Source organism: Castor canadensis, chromosome 9 (assembly GCF_047511655.1).
Source record: "Castor canadensis chromosome 9, mCasCan1.hap1v2, whole genome shotgun sequence".
Lineage (NCBI taxonomy): Eukaryota > Metazoa > Chordata > Mammalia > Rodentia > Castoridae > Castor > Castor canadensis.
The window spans coordinates 87,679,389-87,705,981 of record NC_133394.1 but is presented as its reverse complement, the minus strand read 5'-3'; the positions used below and the strand labels follow the sequence as shown (position 1 = coordinate 87,705,981).

The following is a 26,593-nucleotide window of genomic DNA, read 5'->3' as shown; positions in this document are numbered from 1 at the left end:
GAGGGAGGTCCTAGAAGCTATGTGAAGAGAAAATTTCAAGGAAAGTATTGTTAAGATTAAGGAAGAAAACAAAGATTGAGAATTGACCACTGAAGTTGGATAACATTTTATTTCATACCCCACTTTGCTTTTTAAAACACTTGCACATTTATTTATTCTATTATGCCATTTAATTTTTGAAAACTAAAGAAATTTTTAACTACCCTGTTATATCTCAGCCATGCTTGAGAATTTTTAGTACTGAGAAATCTCAGAATCAGGTAACCTTGAAACACATGTGGTACACCAAATTTTCAATTATATATGTTTCACTTGGAAAGAAAATGAGGCAGGAATAAAAAAACATTGGTATCATATTTTCAACACACACAACTGATGCACACACACATATTTATAACTATGTTATTCCATTTTTGTCTTGTTTGTTAGTTCTTGTTTCATTTTCATTTACCTCCTGACACTACAGAGTATAAGGCATTTAAAATTAACTTTTCTCCTACCCTACCCCAAAAATGTTTGGAAAAACAATTTCCCCACTGCTTTCTGACAGCTCAAGGTCACGTTAGCAATTCCAAGTTGTTGGGTGTTCTCTCTCTTATTTCTTCACTTTATTTCCCTATTCCTTGTAACAATTTATTCAAACTGATGAAGACTGACATTGATATTTGCCAATACCTCCAGAAACAACGCAGTATCTCTCAGAAATGCACCTAAAATTTCTAGGATGAGGAAACAAATTTTTGAAATAGAATTCCTGTGCTCCAAACCTTAAACAACTTTTCTCTCTGAATGACTACCTGGAATTTTTTTTTCTTCTTTCCTTCAGAATCATAAGCAATGAATATTTGAAAATGCTTACAGATAATGTAAAAAGATCTTTTATAATTGTTTGCTCAATGCATGTCGACGAAGATGTAGAATCTAGCCATAGGTAATATAACATTAAATTTGTAGTATAAAAAGTTCAAAAAGGGCTGGGTTGTAACTCACTGATAGAGTGTTTATCTAATATGTGTGTGGCTCTAGGTTTGATCTTGAACACCAAAAAAAAAAAAAAAGAAGAAAGAAAGAAAATGAAAGTGAAAGCCTTATAAATCAAGAAGAGTCTATGAAGCTTTTTGTGAAATATGTGTTGAGACTTGTATCTCCACCAATGAACTCATTCCAGTATTTCTTAAGCCATTCCATATGCAAATCATCTCTGAAATTAAGACTGAATGTATTTGATTATAAAGAGTTATATGGATGATCATAAAGCCCACAGAGTAAAGGAAACACTATGACTTTTAGAGCTAGAAGACCTGGGATCAAATTACTAATCTTAGGCACTTAGTTTGTTACCAAGTTTTCTAACCTATAAATTCTAAACCTCACATAATCGTAAAAAATTTTAATCATAAAATAATAAAAATTTCTGCTTTATCTTCCACATGATATATGAAAACTAAACTATATAATGACCATATAAGTGCTTTTTAAACTGTGAAGTGTTCTACAAATGTAAGGTAATATTGCCTATATCCTGTAGGCAAGTGAGGCACATGTGCACGTGTATTAAATATTTAGAACCCTGGATTCATTAATACAGTTTTTTAATCTCTTTGGGAATGACAATTCGATTTTAACCGCTAAAACCCATGCTGTGTCTTGTCTCTGCTCATTAGCACCTTTAGAGTTGACAGGGGGATTAAATTTAAATTCAGCAATGCAGCTTTCTCTTAGCATTTCTGGTTAATGACATCTTGGGAAGATGGGAGAATGAGGCTAAAATTAGTTTGATTGACCAATGTATTTGACTGAACTAGGAAAATACCTTTTCTAATGTACAAGAAGAAGAAGAAATCTTAACAGCCTAAAATTCTCATTCCTTATTCTGGACTATCAAAATCTTCACATCTGTTTACAAAAATCATGGACCCGGCCATTTTAGGTATAGCAATTTGTTACTCCTTTCTGTTGGATTCCTGAATCTTTTCCTCATGGTATAAACCTGCAAGGTCACCATAGCTGAAACAATGCAAAGAAGGAAAAGCCACATACTTTAATAAAATTCTCAATGTGTTAAACTGTTGAATAATGTATTTTTATTGCTTGTGAGTTATTTTTGCACTTCTCTAAAGAAAAGGCTGAACAAATTTGAAGGCTCACACTTACTTGCCTGTTAGAAGCTCATATACTAGAATTCCCAGAGACCAAAAGTCCACACTGAAGTCATGTCCTTTGTTGAGAATGACCTCAGGAGCGACATACTCTGGAGTCCCACAGAATGTCCATGTTTTCTGTCCAGAACCTATTTTCTTAGCAAATCCAAAGTCAACCTGGAAAAGAATGTTGAAGAAAATTTCAGAGATCATATAACTTACAAAGCTCCTATTAAGACTTTCTAAATCTTTTTGACCCTCCCCCCATTTCTGTCAACACACACACACACACACACACACACACACACACACTCTTGTGCAGCCCTGTGCAGGGTCAGGAAGAATCGAGTTGCTTGGGAGAGAGCTCCATGCACACACCTCTATACTCATCACCCCTAGAAGACAATTAAAATTTGAAATTTGTTGTTGTGCTCTCTGCAAGTAGGAGTAATTTTTTTTAAAAGATCAATTTAATGGTGGTATTCAGAAAGAAAGGGAACGTGACAGAACCTATCCACTTAAAGTTCTACCATGGAAATAAAAAGAGTAACAAAATTAACAGTTTAAGAAAGGAACTACTTACTGAAAGAGGCTTAAAGCTCCACACAGTTCTTAAAAACCCTATGCACAATGTCTGCCTCCTACACATTTTGGCATCCAAAGCAAAGCCAACAGCCTCCCTTCCCAATTTCTGCTGTGCTCTGTACTCTTGTGCCTCCCTCAGCAAGGTAGGTGATAGACAGCACTTGCATGAACTTATTTATTCTGAAACATAAGTTTAGCACCCACTCTAGGTCAGACTTTGTGGTAGGCCCACAGAGTTGATTATGAGATGACCAGAATACTGGAAATACTTACACACATGGTTAACATGATATTCTGTCATATATAACACAATAGAGAACAAAGTATAAACTCAGTGAGACAAAAGTCACATAATTCCAGAACATTGAGGCACTAGGGCTAGAGAGGATGTGTTCAGGAGGTTACTTCTTAGGTTGTCCCTGACTGGTGATTAGGAACTCTTCCAGGGTAAGGAATCAGTGCTACCCTCCTCTGTGTTTTCAGAACTGACCCTCCCACTTCTCCAACCCTCTACTCAATGAATTCTATGCACAAAACAGACAGGAAAGGCTGGAGCAGCAGCAAACCCTCACTGAAAGACTGTGTGTATGACTAAAATTTTGCCCTGCAAAACAAACAGTTGGTTTCCTTGCACGGGGGTATTTAGCACACACTTTTCATCTCTAATATACACAGACTTTTTTTTTTTTAACAAAACCACTTTCTACTTCCCTCAAGTAAACAGGCACATGAATTGTTCCTAGGCTTCAATGTGTACATTTTAATAGCTTTATTACACATAAACTATCCTAATAATACAATAATCTTTGCTAAAAAATTAACTTACACAGCAAAATAAGCTCTTACCCCAAAAAATATGATCATCTAAACATATGCTCTTGATGCTAATCTAGCCCCTATTTATTTGTCCAAATATTAATGTTTAAAACTTACCCTTTTACTGATAATTTTTAATACTTATCACATAATGACCATGATTCTCTTATTGGAAAACAGGAACCTAATAACCAAATTCAAAGTAGACTTTTACTGTTTTCTTTCATCTACACAGAATGACTCACAAATATTATATCTAAGAGATGACTAGGGATATTGTAAAATTAAAATTTGTAACCAGCTGAGATTAGCCCATCTTCTTATTCCTCAGAGGAAGAGCCAATATGAAAATCCTAGCTAATTTTATAAAGACTGAAATTTAAGAGACAAGAAAGCAATGCTTGTAACTGTATTTGTATTCACAAATATATGGAAATATTATATTTTGTTGGTTTATAACAAGCTCTAAACTCATTTTTAATTGCATTTAATTTTCCTCTTAAGAATGAATGGAAATTCATTAGTTATTTAGGAGTTTTTCTAGTTCTAAAAGTAGTATATTTTAATTTGAATTGTTGATTTTGCTCTTATAATATTTGCATATTGGCCCAAAGAGATGATAATAATTATATTAAAATTTTAGGATATATGAAAACATATCACTTTATTTCCTTTCATCATATCCATTTGGTCAGATCTATTGAAAGTGGTATGCCTAATATAGAAGACTCCAGATTTTCTATGTCAGGTTCTGTGCATATGCTATAAAAATCAAGCTACCTCTGTCTCATTCGAATATGGGTATCACTACAAAGCCTTGGTATTTTCTTTTCTCCATGTCCTGTAGGCAATAGAAAGGTAATTTCCTTTATTTATTCATTCAATGAATATTTATTGAACAGCACCATGAACCAATCACCAGGATACAGATGAAGCCCCAGTTCTGATAGAGCTTCCATTGAACAGAAGAGAAAAATAACAAGCATAGAAATGTAACATATAATGACAATAGAATGTCTCATGGTAACATAAGTAGTTATGAAGAAACACACAGCAGGGTTAAAAACACAGAGAAATATAGCTTGTTCTTGAAATAAGATGACCAAGTGTTGTAAGGAGGTAGCCTTTGAGTGGGTTTGAGTGGAAATCTGAGTGAAATAAGAGAGAGCTCTGTAAGTATTTGAGCAGGGATGACTGCCAGGAGGAATAGCTAGCACAAAGGTCCAGAGATGATAACATACAGGGTAAGTTCAGTGCCTAACAAGGCCAGTGTGGCTGGCCCATAATGTGTTAAGAAGAGAAGGGGAGGAAGTGAGAACAAACTCTGGACTGGGTTTGGAAACCACAGAAAGAACTTTGGAATTTTCTTCTAAGAAGTCACTGCAGGATTAAGAGAAAGAGGTAGCCTGATTTATGTCTTAAAGGGTGCATGCACAAGGAAAGAAAATGCTCCCCCAACTTTATTTTCTCAAATTCCACTAGCAAAATTATGCTTTTTGAAAAGGATCTCTGGAGAAGTTATGCACAGGCTTCCCTTTGAATTAAGTTCCCATTATTAAACATGGTTTACATTAAGCTAGATGCTTAAAAACACAAAGTCTCCAAAGACAGTAATAAACTAGATGGTTTTAAGATACTTCCAAATCTGCTGCCATAATCGCATCATTCAGAAACAGACAAATTAACATTGTGGCTTGCTGGAGCTGGTGTCCGGTAAGAATGAGCCTTTTCCCAGAAGTTTCTCTCTGGGTCAGTAAATTTGTCAGATATTGGTTCTCTCAGTCACATAAAAATGGACACAAAATGACCAGTCTAATTAAGTCAGATGATTCATGGAGACACAACATTCCAAAAAAATATTTATGTGGCATTTTTAGGGCATTTTCTTTACCCAAGTCTAGACAAGGGTAAAATGGAATCTGTTTATCCGGTCTGCCAACACCCAAAGTTGATTTAATGTTCTTCTGATACTAATACCCTTCCTCTAAACAGGCAACAATGGTGGTTTCTACTGAGTGGCTGAGAAAAGAGAGAGGCTAATGTATGAGTCGATGAGCTTTTCACAACAACACCCCATTCTTTATGGGGACATGGTAATTCAGCTAAAATGCTCACAGTACTTGACAGAAGGTAGGTGAGATGAAAGGAAGATTTGCATGCACAAAGGCAAACTTGAAAAATCCTTTGAGACTCATACCACCATCTCCTTAAAGCTTTCCTTGAATTATAGAACCTGTTCCTCTCTCCTACGAGATTCTCTAACACTGTTTGTGTTATACAATCACATCCCTGGTGCCAGCAGTGTGAATAAACACAGGTCCTTGAGATATGACATTATATCTATTCATTTTGTAACCTACAATAATTATAACACGGCAGATGTTCAACTCATGCTTAGAAAAAAATGAAGCAGTAACAGTTAACATCAGCTTCAATAAGATAGATTGATGTCTAGGAAGGACATGGATGTTTATATGAGGAAAGACTTCCCTATGAGACTAGACTTCAAAGGGAAGCTTCTCATTATAGGTAAATTAAGGAGGTAGGTGGTACTGAATAGAGAAACAATCCCATGCTAAGCACAATGATGGAAAAGCTAAACTGTCACTTAATAAGTTCAGCTAATTATACAGCTTAATTAGTCTGGCAACAGAATATGGTTAGAGTCAACAATCATTTTTATTTCTTAAATTGGGAAATATTATATATGTGCGTGTGTGTGTGTGTGTGATGGATACAAATTATAAAGCATTAGCAAACAAATACACATTAAACACCTCTACCAGTTAAATAACTAGAAGAGAACCGAGAAAGAAGCCCACCTGGCCCTTCCAAAGTGTCTTCTTGCTGGTTGCCAAGTGGTCACCAACCTCCTGACATTCACATTTATCATTTGCTTACATTCATTTCTAACTTTATTTCATACCTAATATTCCCCAATATAATGCAGTGTTTATTTCTTAATCTTTGGATAAATCTTATATCAAAAAGCAAAATATCTTTTTTCATTCCAAATTATATTTGTGAATTCAATCCACACTGAAGTCCAATTGTTTTCATGGCTGTATCACAATACCCTTTCTGATGTTGGAGGACATTGCTGTTATTTATAATTTTGTGCTATTATAAAAACACTTCTATTAACATAATTTTCCATTTTATCTAGCAGATAAGTGTAAAATAGTAGAAATCCTGGTTAAAGATGTGGTATGTTCAAGTTTACCAGAAATTGCCAACTTCTTTTCCAAAGGGACTGTTCTATGTTACCGCCTCCTTCACCAGCAGCGTATAAGAGCTCTGAGTGCCCCCTACATCATCACCATCATTTAGTAATAAAAACATTTTATATATTTGCCATCTGTAAGTATAAAGTCACTGTGACTTTAACCTGAAATTCCTCCACTAGAAATTAGTTAAAGAGATAGCATTATAATTAACTCTCATATCTGAGAAAGCAATTTCCTTCTACCCTGTTCTTGTTTATCTTCATTCATGCCTTGGCTATTCTTGGTCTTTGGTTATTCTATCTAACCATAAATTGTAGAATTAGGTTGTTAAAATTCATAAAAATCTGCTGGAACTTCCAATGGAAGTATATCAAAATTGTAGATCAATCTGCAGAGTATTGTTAACTTTAGGATGTAGAGTCTTCCTATTTTTAAAAGTTGGGTATCTGTTTGAGTTAGGATAAATAATGCTAGTTACTGCAATAAATACATCTAAGAAGGTACAAACACTTAAAATTCAACATTAATTTACTTCTTCTACATATAATGTGTTTTTCTGAGCAGCAAGTAGATCTCTTCCAAGCAGTGATTTGGGATGCAGGCTCTTTCCATCTCAGGGCTCTGACAACTTCAACTTGGCTATGTTTGTTGGCAACAAACCAGGAAAATTGTAGAGACCCACTACACAAAATTTTTATAGGCCAGGTCTGTTAGTAGTACAGGTCACTTTGCTAACATTTCACTAGCTAGAACTATGCCACATGGTCACGAGGGCTAAAATAGGTTGTCCAAATCTGTGCCTGGAAGAGAGAATGTTACCTCTTAATTTATGCTTTTGAATATCTTTCTATAAATTTTTATAAGTTCCTCAATAAAGCTATTACATATTTTATTAGACTTAGTCCTAGATACATTATATTTTCATGCATTTTGATGGTATTTGAATTCCTATTTATCAACTATGTGTTTGGTATTTAACATACATTTAGTTTATGCATTAAAAAATCTTATCTCTTACAACCAACCATAATATAAATTCTCTATCAAATTAAAATAGTTGTTTCATTTTGGATTTCTATAGATTTCATCATGCCATCTGGTAGGTTTTTTTGTATACTTATCACCATGCATTTTAAGTTTATTTATATCTTACCACATTTTGTGAGGTATCTTCCACCGGATCAATAAGATTGATTTCTCTTTCTAGTTTCCCAAGAGATTTTATCATGACTGAATGTAGAAATATATCAAAATTTTCTCTGCAACTACTGAGGTAATTATAAAAAAGCTTTTTTAATCTTTCATGGGTGACTTATTTTAACAGATTTTCTTAAATTTTAACTATATTTTAGAGCATTCAGTGAATACAAACTTTATATTTGCAGAGCAATCAGTGAAATTGAGGCAGTTGGTACAGTGATTTCCCATACACCTCCTATTCCTACACATGCCCAGCCTCCCCATTGTCAACACCCTCCACCATAGTGGTATATGTCATAATCACCCCAAGTTCATAGTTTACATTAGGGTTCACTCTTGATGTTGTATATTTCATAGGTTTGGACAAATGTATAATTTCATGTATTTATCATTATATGTCATACTGAGTATTTTTACTGCCTTAAAAACATTCTGTGCTCTTTCCTCTCCCACCTCCCAAGCCTTGGCAACCGCTGATCATTTTTACTGTCACCAATAGTTTTGCCTTTTACAAAATGTCACATAGTTGAAATAATACAGTGGGTAGTCTTCCTGAATTGACTTTCTTTCACTTAGTGATATTCATTTAAGTTTCCTTCATGTGTTTTTGTGGTTCAGTAGTTCATTTCCTTTTGGCACAGAATGATAAATATTCCAGTGTCTGGATGTGCCACACTTTATCCATTCACCTAGTGAAGGGCATTTTGGTTGTTCTCACGATTCAACAATTATGAATAAAGCATCTATAAACATTTATTTGTAGGTTTTTGTGTGATCTTGTTTCCAACTACTTTGTGTAAATACCGAAGAGCATGATTGCTGGATCATATAGTAAGTGTATGTTTAGTTTTATTAAGACATCAGCTAACTGTCTCCCAAAGTGGCTGCACAATTTGCATTATCACCAGCAATTAGTGAGAGTTCTTAATGTCCCAATCCTTGCCAGCATTTGGTGTTGTCATTGTTTCAGATTTTAGTGACTCTAAAAGGTGTATAGTGGTGTTTTGGCATTTTAAATTTTAAACCTCCAATTATTTATGATTTCATGCATCTTTTAATATGCTTAGTTGGCATCTATAGATCTTCTATAGTGAGATGTCCACTCATGTCTTCTGCCCATTATTTAATCAAGGTGTTCATTTTCTTAATTTCAGTATTCTTTGTGCATTTTGATAACAGTCCCTTATCAGATAAGTCTTTTAAAAATACTTACGTATTTTAAAGCTTAAGCTTCCCCTAAGCTGTGCCTTATATTTTTCATCCCTTGACATTTTCTTTCACAGAGCAGAAATTTCTGATTTCAATGAAGTATAGCTTATCAATTATTTCTCTCATAGACCATAGGCTTCAATTTGTATCTAAAAGTCACTGCCACAATCGAGGTAAGTGGTCTCCTGTGTTATTTTCTAGGAGTGTTAGGTTTTGGATTTCACATTTATGTCTGTGACCCACATTGAGTTGATTTTTGTATAAGGTAGAAGACCTGTGTCTAGATTATCTTTTTTTGCATGAGGATATGCAGTTACTCTAGCATCACTTGTTGAAAAGACTGTCTTTACTTATATATTATCTTTGCATCTTTGTCAAAGATCAGTTGACAACTCATAAGGGCCTATATCTGGACTATCTGTTCTGTTCCACTAATCTGTCTATTCCTTCACGAATACTGCACTGTTTTCCTACCTATGGCTTTATAATGTGTGTCAACATCAGGTAGTGTCAGTTCTCTGACTTTGTTTTCCTTCAGTGTTGATTGTCTTGGCTATTGTGGGTCTTCGCTTCTCCACATAAGCTTTAGAATCAGATTGCCACTATCTACCAAATAACTCACTGAGACTTTGGGTGGTACTGCACTGAGTCTGTAACCAAGCTGGGAATACTAACATAGCGAGGACATTGAGTCTTCCTAGTCGTGAACATGAAATCTCTCTCCATTTATAGTTTTTGTTTGATTTCTCTCAACAGAGCTTTGTGGTTTTCCTCATATACATCATGCAGGTATTTTGTTACTTTGTGCTAATGTAAATGGCATAGTGTTCTGAATTTCAAATTCTACTTGTTCATTACTGGTATACAGGCAAACAACTGACTTTTTTATGGGAATCTTATGTTCCTATACTAGTTAGCAATTACTTCAAGACATTTGTTTACTAGTTCCAGATTTTTTGTCTATCCTTTCAGATTTTCTACAAAGATGACCATGGCATCTTTGAACATCAAAAGTTTTATATCTTCTTTCCCAAACTGTATACTTTTTATTTCCTTCTGCTGTTAAATTAACTAACTAGGACTTCCACTAAAATGTTGAAAATTAATGGTGAAAGAGAACATTCTTGGCTTGCTCTTGATCTTAATGGGAAAACTTCTACGTTCTCATTAAGTTTGAAGTTAGCTGCAGGTTTTTTGTAGATATTCCTTATCACATTGAAGAAGTCCCTCTCTTTTTTATATTTCAAAATTTTATTGATGTACTATATCTCAATCACTTTTTAAAGTATAATACTATGTCATTTCATTTACCTTTCAAAATAACCTACGAAATGCATGTATTTATGTATGTATGTACTTACATATTTATGTATGTATATTTACTTTTCCATTTTACAAAGAATTTCAGTAAAAGATAGGCTAAGTAAACTACTTAAAATTAAAGACCTGGTAAAAGGCAAAGTCAGATTCAAACCCCAGGCAGTTTGGATCCTGGACCTGTACACATAACCACTATATTATATTGCCTCAGACTGATACGAAAAAGACAAAAGAGACTAATAAGCTGAAATAAACAAATCACATAAACATTCATACCACAGAATAGAAAATGTAAGAATGAACCTCTATAAGAAAAGATGATCAGGAATATTAGGAATTAGGGGAATACAAACTTTAAAACACAATGAAATACTATTTTCATCAATCAAATTAGCAATAATTAAAACAACTGGTATAATATTGTTTTGGTGAGGATATAACAAATGGGGATTTTCATGTTTTAACAGTAATTGCTGTAGCCCAAGAAGATCCTCTCTTTTCTTAGTTTACTGAGAATTTTTTTAATCATCAATGAGTGTTGAAGTTTGTCGAATACTTTTTCTTCATTTATTGATGTTATCTGTGATTTTTCTTTTCTAGCCTGTTGATGCGATGTTATACCAATTTATTTTCAAATGTTGAACCAGCCTTGCATACTGGGATAAAGTCTATCTGATTTTGGTGCATAATTCTTTTTATACACTGTTGGATTCAATTTGAGAATACTTTGTTGCAGACTTTTGCATTTGTGGTCATAAAGGATCTTGCTATGCAGTTTTCTTTTCTCTAATGCCTTTATCTGCTTTTGATATTAGGGTACAGTTGGTCTCACAGAATCAATTAGGGTATATTCTCTCTGTTTTATCTTCTGAAAGATACTGTAGAGAGTTGGTACAATTTCTTCCTTAAACATTGGCTAGAGTTCACCAGTGAACCTATGAGTCTGCTGCTTTCTGCTTTGGAAGGTTATTATTGTTTATTCAACTTCTTTGGTACATGGAGGCCTGTTCAGATTTTTTATTTCTTCTTGTGTGATTTTTGGCAGAATATATCTTTCAAGGAATTAATCAATTTCTTCTAGACTATCAAATTTGTAGTCATGGAGTTGTTCACACTATTTCTTTAACATCCTTTTAATATCCATGGAGTTTGTAGTAATATTACCTCTTTCATTTCTGATATTAGAAATTTATGTCCTATCTCTTTTTTCTTTGTATTCTGGTTATATGATTTTTTGATCAAAGAATCAAGTTTTGGTTTCACTGATTTTCTCTATTAATTTCCTATTTTCAATTTGAATGATTTATGTGTTGATTATTTATTCTTTCCTGCTTAGTTGCTTTTTAATTTGTTCTTTTTCTTCTAGTTTTCTAAAGTCAGAACATAGATAATTGGTTTTAGAGCTGTCTCCTTTTCTACTGTATGCATTAAATGCTTTAGACTTCTCCATAAGGACTGCATTGGCTACATTTTGCATTTGATAAGTTGTATTTTCATTTTTTACTTAGTTCAAGAATTTTTAAATTTCTTCACAAATCCATGTATTATTTATAAGTGTGTTATTTAATCTCTATGTGTTTTGAGATTTTCCAGTTATCTTTCTGCTACTGCTTTCTAGTTTAATTCCATGTGGTCTGACAGCAGACATTGTAATGTCTTCATGCAGACACTCAAATGACACCTTACTGTTTGCTGTTATAATGACAAAATAATCACAGTTCTATCCTTTGAATATATCACTGCCACCATTCTGAACTTTCTGGATCTGTGATTTGTTAACTAACATCAATTTGGAGGAATTCTCAGTCATTATTGTTTCAAATGTTACTTCCATTCCTTTTGCTCTTTTTCTCCTTCTAGTCCAATTCCATCATGCTTACATTAAATCTTTTGTAGTTGTTTCATAGTTCTGAGTTTTCTGTTATTATCAGTTTTGGAGGTTTCTATTGGTATGTCTTCAAAATCTGAGCTTCTTTCCTCAGTTGTGTTCAGCCTACTAATAAGTCCATCAAAGGCCATTTGTTATAGTATTTTCTATCTCTAATATTTCGTTCTGCTTTTCCCCCTCTTAGGATTTACATCTCTCTGCTTACATTGCATATCTGTTCCTGTATGCTGTCCACCTTATCCCTTAGGCCCTCAGCAAATTAATCACAGCTGCTTTAAATTCTCTGGTCTGATAATCCCAACATCCCTACCATATCTGGTTCTGATGCTTGCTCTGTTTCTTCAATTTGTTTTTTGCTTTGTAATTTTTACTTGATAGTCAGAAATTACATATACAGACAAAGGAATTGTTGCAAACAGGCCTTTGGTAATGTTATGGAAATGCACAGGAGGAAGGGAAAAATTCAATGGTCTTATGATTAGTCTCAATCCTGTAGTGAGACTAGCCTCTGGATTGTGAACTTCTCTTTTATCTTCTACCTCCTAGGTGAAGCAGGATGGCTAGAGTGGGCTGCCATTGGATATTTCTCCTCTCCAGGTCAATTAGGCACTGATAGTACCCCTGCAGGGTAGGCACTGACTAACTAGTATCCGCTGAGGGCAGATCTTCTTAAAAACAGACTTCTCTGACAGATTTCAAAATGGTTCCTTTTCTTCCTTTCCCTGATAGAAGAATGAGGATTTAAAAAAAAAAGTATTTACTGTGAGACCCTAGTTGAGCTCCTGCAAGAGAAACTCACAAAAGTGTGAGATTCTGTCCATGACTAGGTCCCCTTAGGGTCTCAGCCATTCCCCAGTCACACCCAGTACTGGTTCCCATATAGGTTTCCACTTGTGAGTCTCCACTCCTATGTCTGCCTGTCTAATCCTGGGGATGTCAATTTGCCCTGTGTTCTCATCTTTCTCTTATATATCCAAGAAGAATTCTTGATTTTTTTCAGTCTGCTTAGCTTTTACTTGTTAGGAGAAAGTAGCAATTTTATGCTCCTTGAATGCAGAACCAGAAAACAAAAGGGTTTTTGATAAAATTTTTAATGTTAAGCTACTGTTTACTTTACTGAGATACATCCAACCTGGCTATAATGTATTGTTATGAATTTGCATTCATTGCAGTAGTAAGTTTACTAACATTCTTCTTATGATTTATTCATTAGATTCATGAGAGAAAATGGATATTAATGTGCCTTTCTTAGGAGATTACTTTGGAGAATTAAGTTTACATTAAGTAGCCTCATAAAATAAGATGAGAATTATCCTTCACTGTCTTTGGAAAATAATTTATATAAGATTAATATTAAAGATCATGAACTTATTAATGTTTCAATGGAATAAGGTCGCTCATATTTTTCTACTTCTTTGATTTGTTTGGTTAGGTATTTTATGCATCTTTTCTGTTATCTAAGATTCATATATAAGTACCCAAGTATTTTCTAATCCATGTAAATCTCTGCTTTAACTGTAATTATGTTCATTCAAGAATATTTATCTGTATCTTTTCTTTTTCTTGGAACAGTATTCTCACAGATTTGTTCATTTTATCACAATCTTTTCAAATAACCAACTTTGGCTTTGTCTTTCCTTTTGATTTATACTTAATTTATTTTCTTTATTTTTTATTTTCCTTTCTTTGGTTTTATTATTTTTCCTCTATTCTTACCTTCTTAACTTGGATGTTTAGGTCTTTAATTTTCAATCTTTCTTATTTCCAACTTGAAATATTTAAGCTATAAATATTATTATAGTTATCACTTTAGTTGCAACCCAAATGTGTTGATGTGTAGTACATTCTCTATTGCACAACTGTTTTAAAATATTCATTTTCTTTCACTGACTATGGAGTTATTCTTCAGTATCTTTAAAGTTTCACTGAGATCTGCCATGATTTTTGTAAGTGGTTTCTTCCTTTTTGTTGTCTCTACTTTAAATACACTGAGATCAGTGACTAAAAACTATACGTTCCTATATTGAGGGTGGGGGAGCTACCTCATTGGATTTTCATTTGTTATTACATGCTAAGCAATATGCTATGTCTGCAATTAAACACGGTGGAGTAGTTGCTAGCATGAGGCTATCAGTAGAAAGAAGCAGACAGAGCATAAAATAAGCAATAATATAAACACCGAGGATGCTTTATAAAAATTTTCTCATGTAATACACAATTTTAGTAAAATTAAGCTCTCTTGTTACCATACCCTGTACAAAAGTATCTAGATAGGCTCTGAATTTTGGCTGAGGCATATTACTTATAAAAGTTAATTCCACAGTCACATAAAAGGTTTGTGTGTAAAGCTGAGATTTATTGATTGACTGATTGATTTAGGCAGTACTGGGATTTGAACTCAGGGCCTTCACTTGCTAGGCAGGCCCTCTACCAGTTAAGCCATGCCCCAGTCATTTTTGCATTAGTTATTTTTCCAATAGTGTCTGGTGTTTATGCCTGGACTACCATCCACCGATTTACACTTTCTGCACAGGTGGATGACAGTAACATGCTCCACCATGCCCAGATTTTATTAATTGAGATGAGGATCTGGTGAACTTTTTACCTGGACTGACCTAGAATTGCAATCTTCCCAATCTCCACAACCCAGGTAGCTAATATTACAGGTATAAGCCACTGTACACAGCTGAGACTTACTGAATTACAACTAAACTTCCTCCCAAAAAAGAAAACTAGCAACTACATAAATTTTACTTGAGCTGAGAACAGGATGAGTTTTTCTTTAAATGCTTCAAGTATTGTCCTTCAATATTGTCCTAATATTGTTCTTGACTCGTTCATCATAACCAGAAAAGGGTCTCTTAACCACTGCTTCCTCCATCAGCTATCCTTGGTCTGGGAAGTGGAGAAAGATGTAAGAAATTATGGGATGGGCAGGTAGGAGATATGATGTGAGTATGCCTGGTCCCCTAGTTCTTTAATCTTTAATCTGCACCCAGTGTGTTGCTTTATGAAGACAGCTTGGGCGGAGATAGGATTCACTTAGCAACATCAGGCTGGCAATCTCACTCATGACTTGGAGAGGAACAGTAGAACGATTGTCACTCCTCATCACAAACTCATTGTCTGTAATTATCATGAAAGGGCTCAACTATCTCAAGACACTTCCTATTTAGTACTTTTTTGTCTAGGATTTCCCTGTTTAATTTTTTCTGATGGAAAAACAATTTTTCCCTTATTTTATTAGTTGACCTCTTATAGACATTGCAGGGAATTGATGAAAGATAGAGAAAATATTACTTATCGGAATTTGTAGAATGAGACTAATGTCACTCATAAGGAGTCTTTCATCCCTAAAGACATTTATGTCCAAGACTGGATTGCCCACAATGTCTGTCACTCAGATGGCAATCCTACTGTACCTGCTGGTACCAGAAACCCACCACTTTACCCCTGACACTCCTCAGGACCCCTCAGTCAAGGCAGTTTTGCTGGGCTGCCACCCAACACCCTAATTCCTATTTTTTCTATTTGTTTCTATTTGTTGAAATTTACTTAATGTCCCAGTGTTGATAAATATTCTTCACCTGCTGGGAATAATAGTCTACAGACTATTAGATCAAGTATATTAACTGTGCTATACATCGTCTAAAGCTTTAGAGATTTGTGGTCTAAATGTTCTATCAGTTCTGAGAGAGGTGTATTAAAATGACTGCAATTGTTCATATTTTCTTCTTGTGTCAAAATCTGCTGTTTATTTTTGAAGCATCTTATTAGGTAAATAAAAGACTGGAATTTTATATCATCTTGGTGAAAAGGGCCTCTCATCATCACAGGCAACTTCCTTACCTCTAGGAATAATCCTTCCCTGAGAGTGACATGATGAAACCTGCACTTTAATATTTCTCAGACGTGACTTTTTCCATCCTTAATGTCAACCTTTCTGCACCCTCACATTTTAGGTCTATCTCTTGTAAACATCATATAGATGATTTTATTTTATTTTATTATTTTTTAATGAGGCTTTTAATCTTTTTTCTTTTATTTATATGTACGTACAATGTTTGGGTCATTTCTCCCCCCTTTCCTCCGCCCCCTGCTTTACTCCCCAACCCCTCCCTCTCCCCCTGCTCCCTCGCTACCAGGCAGAAACTATTTCGCCCTTATCTGTAATTTTGTTGAAGAGAGAGTATAAGCAATAATAGGAAGGAACAAGGGTTTTTGCTAGTTGAGATAAGGATAGCTATACAGGGAGTTGACTCACATTAATTTCCTGTGCGTGTGTGTTACCTTCTAGGTTAATTCTTTTTGATCTCACCTTTTCTCTAGTTCCTGGTCCCCTTTTCCTATTGGCCTCAGTTGCATTTAAGGTATCTGCTTTAGTTTCTCTGCATTAAGGGCAACAAATGCTATCTAGTTTTTTGGGTGTCTTACCTATCCTCACCCCTCCCTTGTGTGCTCTCGCTTTAGATGATTTTATTTTATAAATATATTTGACAATCACTTTGTCCATTTATATATGTTAGATTTCTCTGTGTTTTCTTAATTTTTGTTGCTGGATTTCTTGTTTCTTCTTTGTTGCCTTCATTTAAAATGACATTTCACCCACCTATTTTAATTTCAGTTACTCCTACACTCAGTTTATATGCTGCTGGTATTCAGTTATTTAGTATTTTCTCATTTTAATACTTTATATTGCAATAGTGATTATTAATTTATACTATAGGTTTGAAATGAATTTATGTGTTAACACTTTCTCTATGGTCACCACTCCTTTTTGCTTTCCAGACCATTTATATGGGATCATTTTTGTCCTCCCATGAACATATCCTTTGTATGTAGGAGTCCTTTCATCTTTGTTCAAAATTGCCTTCATTTTACTCTTCTTGAAGCATGGTTTCTCTGGGCTTATAATTAAAGTTGACTGTTATTTTCTCTCAAAATTTTAAAAATACTATTCTACTGCATTCTGACTTCTGTTGTTGCTGTTCAGATTGTCAAACGAAAGCCTAATTTTTTCTTCTTACTCCTTTCAGTGTGCATAAACTGTTCTTTCTTTTTTAATACTTTGTTTTTGTTCTATGCTTTCCCTACTACAAGAGCCAACATCTAAGAGAGTCCCAGTGATCTGCTTCTGGTATTCAGAGGTGTCCCCTGCCACAGTATATCAGGGATGGCCCTGTCTGACCAACAGAGTACAGCAGAAGTGACATGTGGCTTTAGAGAATAGGTCTTAAAAGGCAGACAGCTTTTCCTCAGATATTTGGATGACTCACTCTGAAAGAAGCCAGCTGCCATGCCATAAAGACATTCAACCAGCCCTGGGAAGAGGCTCTTGTGGAGATTAAGGCCTCCAAGGAAACAGTCAGCACCAGCTTGCCAGCCATGTAAGTGAGTCACATGTAAGTGAGTCCTCTACTCTGTGGATCTGCAAGCCTCCTGGTGACTGCAGCCCTAGCCAACTTTTGACTAAAACTTCATGGGACACTTTTAATAACCTAGTTGAACCATTTCCTAATTGCTAACCCACAGAGCATGAGATCATAAAAGGTTATTGTTGTTTTAAGTTATTAAGTTTTGGAATGACTTGTTATGAAAAAATAGGAGCTCAAACAAGTAACTGTCCCTGTTTGGATTTGTTAGGGCTCTTTACCTGCTGATTGGTGTCTTTCATATTTGTTGGAAGATTCCTAGTCATTTCTTCAAATATTGCTTTACCTCATTCTTTGTATTATTTTTGTCTCAGATTCCAGTTAAACCTTTTAAGAACTTCTCACTATTCTTCAAGTTTCTTCATTTCTCTTTTTTATTTACCATTGCTTTATGTCTCTATGATATGTTCTATATGAATCTCTTAAATTTTCATTCAGCTCCCTGATTTTTCTATTTGTATCAATCATCTACTATTTAACTTTCCCGTTACATAGTTTTCAAATTGCATCTAATGTACAGGTAAGAAGATGCACAGATATTTGGCATATTATATTCATATGACCACAAGCACCATATGGTGAAGATATAAGCACTCTCATTATCTCAGAAAATTTTGTTATGCTGCTTTCTAGGTAAATGTTCCTGCCAAGACAGACATTATATTGATTTCTACCACCAATTCTAGAACTTTGATCAATGTAATCATGCAGAAGGTACTCTTTTGTGTATGGCTTCTTTTGTTCGCAATAGTTTTCAAAATCCATTCAGGTCATTGCCTATACTAATTCACTGAGCGGAGTGTACTGGGTATGTTAATACAATTGGTGATGGATACTTGGGATGTTTTTCTTTGGGGGAATATTAGGAACAAAGTTGTTATGAACACTCATGCCTGATATTTTTAAAGATAAATATCAAGGAGTGGGGTTTCATGTCATAAAATAGGTATGTGAGAAGTCAGCTGCTCTTCAACATGGTTTATAATTTTCTTTTCCCACCAGAAATGTATAGGAACATCCTTACCAACACTTAGTATTGTCATTCATTTTTAATTATAGTAATTCTAGTGGGTGTGAAATGATACTTCTTTGTGATTATAATTTGTATTTCTTTGAGTACTAGTGATACGGCTATGTGACTATTGATATCTCTCCTCTTGTAAAGTGTTTTTTCAAGGTTTTGACCATATCTTTAAAAAATATAGTTAGTTGCTTATCTTCTTATTAATAACTTGTAGGAGTTCTTTATATATTAAGGACACAAGCCCTTTATCATGTAAATATATTGCAAATATTTTCTCTCAGTTTATGGCATGACTACTCATTTCCTTAGCAGTATATTCTGATGGTCAGAATTTTAAAATTTTGATGAAGTCCAATTTATTTTTTTTCCTTTTGAGATTAATACTATTTGTGTTCTAGGAAATTGCTGCCTATGCCAATTTGTGAAACTATTACATTTATGTTTACTTCTAAATGATTTCTAGGTCTCTGATTCATTTCAAATTACTTTTTGTATATAGTATAAGGAGGAAATCAGGCTCAGTTTTTACATATGGCTATCCATTTGTTTCAGCAATGCTGTTTCTGTTTTCCTGACTATGCAAGCTCATTTCTGGACTCTATGTACTAGACTGAGTTATTTGTCTTTCCTTATTCAAATTTGTTAGATTATTTTTTTTGGTTTTTTTTTTTTTTGGCGGTACTGGGGTTTGAACTCAGGGCCCCCCACTTGTTGGCAGGCACTCTGCCACCTGAGCCACTCTACCAGCCCTGTTAGATCGTTTTTGACAGCCTCTATTCATTGCCCATTTTTATCCATCTCTTATTTTTAAAGTGCATTAAATGTATTTATTTTATATTCTGCATCTCATTTTATTAATATATGAGGCACTTATGTGTCTGTTTTTGCTCCTTTTGTTTCTGGCAACTAAGTACTCACGGTAGTTCTTTTCTCATATGTTTATCTTATTTTTTTTTTAATGTGAACTCATATTCCCTGGAACTTTATTTTCAGGAGTTCTCTTCCAGAGAGTATACAGTGATTCTTAGGAACTTGGACATGCTACCAACATGGATATATTTTCATTTAAATTCTTGCTTAGATTTTTCTATCTTTGAAGACTGGGCACCCAACCTCCATTAAGACTAGCCTGTGGCCAAGAACTCTTAAAGGAGAATTTTTTGTTCCTCTATCAAGAGCCAATAATGAGAAAAGCATGTTTCCTTACATGTATTCTGTTTTTCTAAATTTAATATTTGTTTCTTATTTTCTTTTTCCCTGAGAGTTTAATTTGTGTGATTCCTGGCTTTATACAATGTTCTCTGATTCAACTTTCCCACACTGCCAAGGTCCAAAGCATGGTCTCCCATTGCCAGAGAGCACAGCTACTGAAACAAAGCCTCTAGACCACCTAGGATTTCTGGCAGACCCAGGATGACAGCTTCAGGTTTGACCTTCACCATCTACTACTGCTCAAACTTGGTTCCCAGCCCCAAAGATTAACTCCCATGTTTTCCTATAAACTCAGCCATGCATTTGCAATACTGCTTTTCATGTGTCATCTAGTATTTTCAGATATTTTATACTGGAGGATTTCAGAATATCTAGTTTATTTGCATAGCTAAAAACGGAAATAGTCAACATTTACTTTTTAATCTCTATAGGCTCTTGTTCTTACTCTTCATTTAGGAGGCTGGCAAATGAATTAGCAGGAAAGATAACAGTGGCTAACAGGAGTACCATTGAACTCTGAGTCTACAAACACTGAACATGTTATCTGATTTAAAAAAACAGCTATGATACGTAACAGATGCATCTTATGGATAGCCTTCATTCTCCATGATGGATTTCCTTTAGAATATTCCAGGGGTTTCCCTGAAGAGCTGTAGAAGGCATAGCCAATGAAGAAATTGTGAATAAGAGGAATGATTGAGTCTTTGTGTTAGCACCTCACTAGTTCTCAAAGCTGTCTTTCATGTATAAAATAAAGCTTGAATAGATCAAAATGTTTCTTGGACATTAGCCAGATTTCACATGAAAGAGCTTTTCTTTTACTCCATGAGAAAAGATCTCTTAACAATTATCAAATAGCAAATTAAATTATCAAGACTAACTGTCATAATTACACCATCTAGATGATAAACCCATCAAAGAAACTATTAAATAGATTAATTATAAAAGTTTTAGCATAGTGTCTTTAACTACTCAGTAAAAAATATTATTGCTTCCTTATATAAAGTGTTTGAGGTGAATAACTTAGAATATCTTCGTTAATTTTAAGTTCAGAGATGGTTTAACGCCTTTGAGGTACTATCAAAATGCACCCAGAAAATCTCAGCCTTTGTTCTCCATCTTGTGGGCTGCCCTCCTGAGGTCCACAAAGTATCTTGATTTCTCCTCAGTTATGACCCTCCAGTTCTATTATAGTTTTTCACTGAAAGCCGTTCATGCAACTGGGAGCCTTTAATTTTTAGTCTGAATGCAAGGGAGTTCCTATCGGGATTTAATGAATCATAAGGACATATCTGTCCTTATGATGAGGAAAGTCTCTGTCCTCATGGAACCTACGGTCTAATGTGATTCAAAACTCTCATTGCCCCTTAGAATCACTTAGAAAGATTTCAAAACCAAAAATGGTTATGTGTTTATCTTCTCTCCTTCTATGGACAGTGGTTGTCTTGGGAGAGGAGTTCCATCAACTTCTTTCTTTATTCCATATAGCCAGTACCTATCTGTAGCATAAATCAATTAAAACCTAGTTAAAATTATTAAACAAAAATTCTAACAAAATGCAATTTTGAAGGCATCCTATTATATGAATCTTCAGCAGGAGCAACAAATATGGCTAAGATAATAAATTTGTAGGCACAAAAGAATATATTCATAATATTGTTCCCAGTATTAAGTGTTCTAATTTCAAAGGCTGTATCCCCCGAGTGAAAACAACCACTGAACCAAAATTAAAAAAAAAAATGCAACTATAACCCAACTTTGTTCTGGAAATATCTCATATGATACTGTAAGTAAGAGAACTTAGCTTACCAATTTAAGGTAACCCTCTGCATCTAGAATTAAGTTTTCTGGCTTCAGGTCTCTGTAGATAATACCTAGTCGATGCAGGTAATCAAATGCTTCCGTCACACAAGCCACACAGAATTTGGAGGTGGGTTCATCAAAGCTGCCTCTGCAATGGAATCATTTTCCTTCTTAATTGTCTAGATACATGTCTTTGGTGCTGTCCTCCGTGTCAGTTATAATATTGGAAAATGTATGTGATGTAAATGCTTTTCAGAGCATCAACACTAAAATATGTTTTATACTGCTAATGAATCAGGCTATTTGCTGATTCTAAAGGAATTGAGGAGGACACTTGATGCAAACTAAAACCATTTCATTAAAATTAAAATGTCTATATTTAATTAATTGTTTCTGATAATTACATATGAACACATAAAATAGAAAACAAGAAAAAAGACTTTTTAGGGTATCTGTGGTATATTCTGGAGAAAATACAACTATTTCATTGGAAAGATGAATCAGACTTCTATAATTTGTTGCTTGATTAAAAAATAGCTCAAGGGATCATTTTCATTTTCTGTTTGTGTAGCATGTAACAGTTCCCAGGAAGAAAGGGGGCTATACTCTTTCCTGTTTGATGTCCCTTGACCTTTTACTAGAGCTGTTCTGTATCAACACAGGCAACTGAATTTTTTAAATATAGTGGTGATTTGGCTCATGGTATAACAGATGAGTGTGACTAGAGTAAGAGGAACTAAGATTGATTCAGCTTCTATCACCATATTCTTGGGCAATTATTTAACAATTCTAAGCCTCAAGATCCACATCTGTAAAATGGATTTGCTGCTTGTTAAACATGGCACACAGTGCCTAACAGATAAAAGGAACTCCCTTTTCTAAATAGATTTAGATTTTCTAATTAGATTTGCCTATTAAAGCAAACATGTAACGAACTAGGGCTTTTGCAAATATCATTCAAGTCTGCTCATCCTTCCAGGTTATTTCTTTCAATCCCATCCAATAATATGTTCCTCACACAACATTCATCTTCTCAGATGCATAATGCTCTTTTCTTGACTAGGCCAATGACTCTCAGCCATGAGTGCTCTGAGAAGCATTTTTTAAAAGAGATTCACCAGATCTCATCCCAGATGAAATGACTCATGAACTCTGGCATTAGGACCCAGCGTTTTTACTTTGTAAAAGCTCTCCTGTGATCATAACACTCTGCTGGGATTGAAAAACACTGGCCCAGGTAAGACTGTCTAGATATTTGCCTGGCATTAATACCCATGATATGATGCCAACACACCTTCACCTCTTCTCTTCTGCTCTCATCTCTACTTATTTTCTTCTGTTCATCATCCACAGAGAACTGATGCTGTGCCAACTTTCCTACTTTGTCTTTCCCTGCCTGTCTCCTTTTCCAAAAATTTGTCATCTTTAGTGTTTAGTTCAAATCTTTCCTTGATCATGTTTTTTCTCTCCCATATTCTGAGCTTACTATCTACAGCTCTCATTTACATATAATTACAAATTACCAATGTCTTTGTTACTATTTAGTTCTCATATTAATAAGATGCTTTAAAATCACACATTTTCTCCAAATAAACTCTAGATTTGTTTTTTAAAAGTTCATGTGTTTAAATCTTTTGGACAGAAAAATCTACATTGTCTAAAACACACCCAAACTGTCTACTATGGAGTCAGCTACGTAAGGTGGTACTATACCTATCTGTGGTTTTTATTGCATGCAAATCACTCCCTTGGTAAAACTGAACCTTTATAGACATCTTATTCTACTTTTTAGCAAAGGCTTAACAACTCCCCACCATTCTCTTTTTAATATTTGCAAGCAGAAACTAAGTTTATTTCTGAGTCTGCCTCATACAAGCCATGTGGCCTTGGATGGTTCACACCCTTTCTAAGCGTGCGATTCTTTAATCCCTAAAATAGAGATGACAATGACTACTTTACATCATGAATATGATTCTTTTATAATGTTAGCTAGTAAGATATCACAGTACTACTTTATTAAATTTTTTTCTTATATTCCTTTCTTAATAATGTCCTTCAGGATCTTTTTAAGACCATAAGTAAAAATAGACTATAGACCAGATTTGAGTAGACAAAACTATTTTAACTCTTTTTCATTACCTGTCTCTTAATATACTCCACAGCTCCCCACCTAAGCAGGCCTCCAGAAGCATGTATACATATTTACTGTCCTTGAAAGTACGATATAATCTGTGAAGACAAGTAAAATATAGTTATTATTAGGGATGGAATTTCAAAAAACTCTTTAAAGTTGCTTAACACTATCATCAAAACATTTTGAACAATAACCTTTATTCCCCTACAGATATCCTACAGCTGTCCTGGCTTCTCAACAAATCCTCTTTGATCATTCCTACACCCTTTCTTGTGTTCACGCAAATCTCTGTACTTAGACTGCCTTCCCTCTGCCCAGAGACTGAACTCTTAATCTCAGTTTCACTAAATAAGTTTTATGCATTCTTCAAGTCCAACCTCCAAAGCTATCTTCTTCATAAAGCAGCTCATTATTCCACCTACCAAATATGGCATCATCTTTCCTTCAAAAGTCACAGGCTTATCCATATATCACTTTTAAGATCTGCATTGCATAACAGTCATTTGTTTTCATGTCTTATGTCCCCTAAGTAATTATCTGGTGTTGGATTCCCTGCAAACATTCCTAAGTCAGAGATTTATAAGAAGCAAATCTAGTGGGGGAATGAGCTTGAGAATGGCACCAGTGAGGTGGGGTGGGGGAAAGCACTATGGGCAGGAAGGGTTGGGCTATGATCTAGTTTCAACAGAAGCCTCTCCTTCAAGGAGCTGCCATTGGATGTCCCTGGAAAGAGAGGAGAATGGACAAAGTAGTTGTCCTTAACTAAGAACACCACCAGAGAGGGACTGAGCTATCACCCTCAACAAATAGTCCCAGAAGTTGGGGAATGAGAGCTTCAGTGCTGAAGTGGGGCCTGGGAAGAGCACTGTATTCAACGTTGTGAAAGAAGTCTCTGGGTCCTATTGCTCAAGAGACCCCTTTTCTCCTAGCACCACACCCAGATCATGTATAGATCAAAGATGCTCCAGTAAAGTGGCTCAAACAGTAGTTCGGAACTCTGCAGCCTATGCTTAAATCTAGATTAGATGCTTAGTTATGCAACCTCTAGTATCTCACTGAACATACACCTTCATTTGATTATATATTATATGCATTATTCATATATTATTGATACATATTTATTGAAGAATATATATTCCTTTGATCCTCATAATAGGCCAGGGAGGTAAATGTGATCATTCTATCCATCCCTTCTCTTTATATTTGTATTTCTTAGGTTAGTGCCTGGTGTGTGTTAATCTTTTAATATAATACATTTTGTCATTAATAAATAAAATACAAGTTTTATATGTTATTAATATTATTATTGCCTTACTATGTGCCAGGTACTTTGCAAAAAGCAAGAAGTGCAAAAATGAATACAACCTAATCCATGTCCTTAATTTTCTCATCATAGCTCCCTAATGACATTCTGATAACATAATTAACATAATGGTAATTGGATGGCTATTGTCAGCATTCCCTGAGTTCAGATTTCTTTTATAATCCTGAAAAATATATGGATCTGGGAATATGGATAGATAGGAAGATTCTCTTAAGGCATTTGCTGATCAAACAGTATAAATTCTCTTCATTATAGGTATATTGTATCTCACCTAAAATCACCAGAACTATACTTGGAGGCACTAAGAGATAAATGAGAAATATAAACTGACTTACACCACTAACCCATGAATTCAAAAGAGAGCTAATGGCCTAGAATAATTTCTATCTTTCCTCTGAACTCTAATGATAGCTGTGGGGAAAAGGAGCTATTCAGAGATGGTTGCTTTGTACTATGCATTGATAGGACCATCTTTGTGCCCAAACACCACTTTCTGCAGAAATTCAGCATATGCTCACTTCAAGTTATTCTGCAATTATTTTATTTCCACATATATGTACAAACACACACACACACACACACACACACACACACACACACACACACACATACACACACACACTTTTGTGAGGTTTAATCGAGACTAAAAACAACTGGAAACTGACTCCAGATCTCATTGCAGAATCCAGAATAGAGCCTCTGCTTCCCCTTCTTTCTGTACTCTTACAACAGAAACATTCCAATGATAAGCCTAAAACTCCTCAGTCTGGGAGGTTATGCCTTAACTTACTTCACAATGAATGGAGAACACAGCTCTTCCAGGATTCTTTTTTCTGAGTAGATATGCTCCTGCTGCTTAGTATCAACTATGTGCTTCTTCCTTATACACTTCATAGCAAAAGCAACATTCTCATTTTTCACTTTAACCTATGCAAGAAATAGAAACACCTTCAAAATTAACTTACTAGGAAAAATTTGCAATGTCTATACAAAGCATGTTAGAAAATTAAAATTGTCTCACATTTAAATAACATGTAAGCTTTTAACCACTTATTCCTCTAGAACTGAGTTCCATTTAAGTGTATATACTTCCCTTTCATCATAACTTCCAAAGTACTTCCTATATCTGGTTCTAAAATTTTTGTATAGAGACAAGAAAACAATTCTGATTAGAAGATTTAATCCTTAGAAATCTATTCAGTTTTTATTGTGTAACATGAAAAACATTGCCAAGAATTGCCAAGAATTCTTATCTATTAATATTCATCTCTAATTTTC

At 34.7% G+C, this 26,593-nt stretch overlaps 1 protein-coding gene across 2 annotated transcripts in view; it reads right to left on the bottom strand.

Annotated features, from left to right (window-relative positions):
• Prkg2 (protein kinase cGMP-dependent 2) overlaps positions 1-26,593 on the bottom strand; it is a 97,286-nt gene that overhangs the window by 13,661 nt on the left and 57,032 nt on the right. For both annotated transcript variants that reach the window (XM_020187948.2, XM_020187949.2), the window contains exons 12-15: positions 26,106-26,242; positions 23,997-24,086; positions 21,864-22,005; positions 2,155-2,318 (exon numbers count right to left, since the gene is read on the bottom strand). In XM_020187948.2, coding sequence (XP_020043537.1) covers positions 2,155-2,318; positions 21,864-22,005; positions 23,997-24,086; positions 26,106-26,242 — 533 coding nt within the window. The remainder of the gene's footprint in view (positions 1-2,154; positions 2,319-21,863; positions 22,006-23,996; positions 24,087-26,105; positions 26,243-26,593) is intronic.